Here is a 2,888-nt window from a genome sequence, read left to right as displayed (position 1 = left end):
GGAATCGAACCCGCGTCTCATAGCATCATCGGGATCGGCAGCCGAAGCCGCTACCCCTGCGCCACGAGACCCACGTCAACTTACCGTAGATTTTGAAATTTTTCAAACCATACGTCAGTTTCTAATTTGATTACTTTTCCATTGTAGAAGCTCGGCTTCATTTCCATTGATTCAAATTCCTAAGCTAAGTGAAATTTTCTAAGCTAAGTGATTGTAGATAGGCCATGATGAGGACACAAAAATGCAGACGGAAGAAGCCGAATCGGAAGCCGATTCAGCTGAAGATACAACTGCAGGAAAGAAACGCCCCGCACGTCCCAAGTCGCAGAAGAAATCCAAACGGCTGTCCGGATCCAAGTCCAAATCTGGCTCCTCCAAGTAACATCGTTTTCAACCTAATTTTCATCACCATTTTATCTACATCAAACTCCTCATCGTCATCGCAATCTCGCCATTCTTCAGCAACAATTTATTCCACGCAACACATAGTTCCTAAAGGTAAAAAGCTCCGGTATATGTCCTGCCGAAGCGTCCACAGATACTGCCATCCCATTCAAAGCTCCCAAACTGCTCACAGATTTTCCGAACAAGGCGCTCCTGGAGTCGCTTACTGCCGCACGTCTGGCTCGTCGTCGTTGAAGAAAGAATACCATCACGCCGCTTCACCTGTTCGCATAGGTAAGAAGCTCAAGTCCAGGTATATGTCCTGCCGAAGCACCAGATACTGCCCGCCGTTCAAAAGTCCTCAAACTGCTCACAGATTGCCTGGCCGCTCTGCATCTATCATCCGCATCTACGGCTCGACGTCGAGCACACAAACTGCTCGCAGATTTTCCTGCCGAGCTGAACTTGGAATCCGCAACCGAAACACACCCTGCCCGGCGATGAGGACAACATATCAACAAGCAGCTTCACCTAGCTCCACAGGTAAGAAGCACAGATATATGTCCTGCCGAAGCACCTCCGGATACTGCCTTTTCTGCAAAAGAATCTCAATTACTCACAGATCGCAGCACACATCGTGGTGTGCAGAAAATTTGCACGGAACTTACCTGCCGGGACGTGCACCGCCTCGCCAACGGCTGGTGATAATTGAAACACGGAAGTTCAAACTCGCATCAACACACGGTCCAAGAAAAAAACAGGTGAAAGCAGCGCTTTTGGAAGTGGTATGTAAACACAAAAACCATGACAGCAGCGCAAGAACAGCTGTTTTGTCAAACTATTTGACAGAACCAGAGACCTGGAACGGACATCAAAACGTAAAGGGTCACACAAAAACGTGCGACACCAGCGACATCTGTTGGGCAATAGCAACACTACACCGGCATTTTCCTAAAGGGTCTAAGTGGATTTGAAAAGTTATAATTTCGTATCTATCAACATCAACAACATCACGAGCCAAACTAAGCTGGATGCGCTGACCAGTTTCATGCGCGCTCACGAAATAGACGTTTTCTTCCTTCAAGAAGTTGAAAATGATTCTATAAATATCCCCGGCTACACCATGCTGTACAATATAGACAATCGAAGAAGGGGCGTTGCAATTGGATTGAAATCTACAGTTGAGCATGTAACGGTTGAGAAATCACTGGACGGACGATTAATCGTCGTACGCTTGAGAAATGGGACAACGCTGTGTAACATCTACGCGCCTACTGGTTCGCAAAACCGCCAGTCACGTGAAAATTTCTTCAACTGCACCTGTGCTCACTACTTGCGCAATCTTTCTGGTCCGCTAATTTTGGGAGGAGACTTTAACTCGATCGTGAACGACCGTGATGCTACAGGTGCCACCCCTAAGAGTGAAATGACTTCACGATTGATGACTTCGCTTGACCTGATCGATGTGTGGAGGGAGATACATCGGAATCAAACAAACTACACTTTCGTTCGAGGAGGTTCTGGTTCAAGACTGGATCGTTTTCTTGTGTCGAAGTCAACAAGAGAGCATCTAAGGACAATCCAACATGCTGTTACTTGCTTTAGTGATCACAAAGCTGTGTTAGTGCGCATGGTGATGCCAGTTGCGGGTACAAATATTGGTCGAGGAGTTTGGAGATTGAACGCAGCAACTATGGACGATGAGGACACAATGGCTGAGCTGCAACGGAAATGGGACTATCTAGTAAGGCAGCGACGAAACTTCACATCCTGGCTAATCTGGTGGATAGAATTTGCTAAACCAAAGCTGGCTGCCTTCTTCAGATGGCGGTCATCGATCCAAAATAGGGAGTATCGAGACTCAATGGAGCTCTTGCATGGGGAATTAGCTCGACGATATGAACTGTACATCGACGACGCTTCGCAGCTTACTCGCATCAATCACATCAAAAGCCTGATGCTGAGAATGCAGAGGACAAGATCCAACAAATCACGCCTGCTATATGATACCTACCTACAAGGAGAACCGACAAGCACGTTTCACCTGGCCGAAAAAAGCCAAAATCGAAAGTCAACATACATTCACCAGCTAGAGATTGACGGAAGAATCATCCAAGGACCGGAAGTTGTACAACATGCAGTGGAGTATTTTGAAAACCTGTTCTCAAACAACATTGTCGATTTTCATTCACCTGACTTTGTGCCAACCTGCAGCATCCCTCCAAACAATGAACGCAACGAAGCAATCTTGGAACCTGTGAGCGAAGAAGAAATTCTCAAGTATTAATCTTCTCATTGAAAAGTGCCGGCGACAAAATTGGGCGAAAAGTTCACCGCCCGGAGATCGCGAGTTGGCGCGAGCGAATGAACACCGCGAAAAAAGATTCGGGGGTGCATTGGGGTTAAATGATCATTTCGTCATTCGGTTTAATCTAAAAATAATTATTTTTTCGTAAATATCGCTACTTTAATGCGATGTAATTCATTTTTACAGTAAATTAGGC

The 2,888-nt window shown here is 46.1% G+C and overlaps 1 protein-coding gene across 1 annotated transcript; it reads left to right on the top strand.

The window, feature by feature from the left end:
* Positions 1-231: 231 nt before the first annotated feature.
* Positions 232-2,661, top strand: LOC120418425 (uncharacterized). Its single transcript, XM_039580803.2, has 3 exons — positions 232-378; positions 578-1,169; positions 1,234-2,661. The coding sequence occupies exons 1-3, from the start codon at positions 242-244 to the stop codon at positions 1,264-1,266; spliced, it is 762 nt and encodes a 253-aa protein (XP_039436737.1). The 5' UTR covers positions 232-241; the 3' UTR covers positions 1,267-2,661.
* Positions 2,662-2,888: the final 227 nt, after the last annotated feature.

Source organism: Culex pipiens, chromosome 2, assembly GCF_016801865.2.
Source record: "Culex pipiens pallens isolate TS chromosome 2, TS_CPP_V2, whole genome shotgun sequence".
NCBI lineage: Eukaryota > Metazoa > Arthropoda > Insecta > Diptera > Culicidae > Culex > Culex pipiens.
This window is presented reverse-complemented; position numbering and strand designations above follow the sequence as displayed.

Coding starts and splice junctions, on each gene's coding strand:
- LOC120418425 (XM_039580803.2), top strand. CDS start 242: ATGCAGACGGAAGAAGCCGAATCGGAAGCCGATTCAGCTGAAGATACA. Junction 379..577: donor TCCAAATCTGGCTCCTCCAA/GTAACATCGTTT, acceptor AACTGCTCACAG/ATTTTCCGAACAAGGCGCTC. Junction 1,170..1,233: donor AAGCAGCGCTTTTGGAAGTG/GTATGTAAACAC, acceptor ACTATTTGACAG/AACCAGAGACCTGGAACGGA.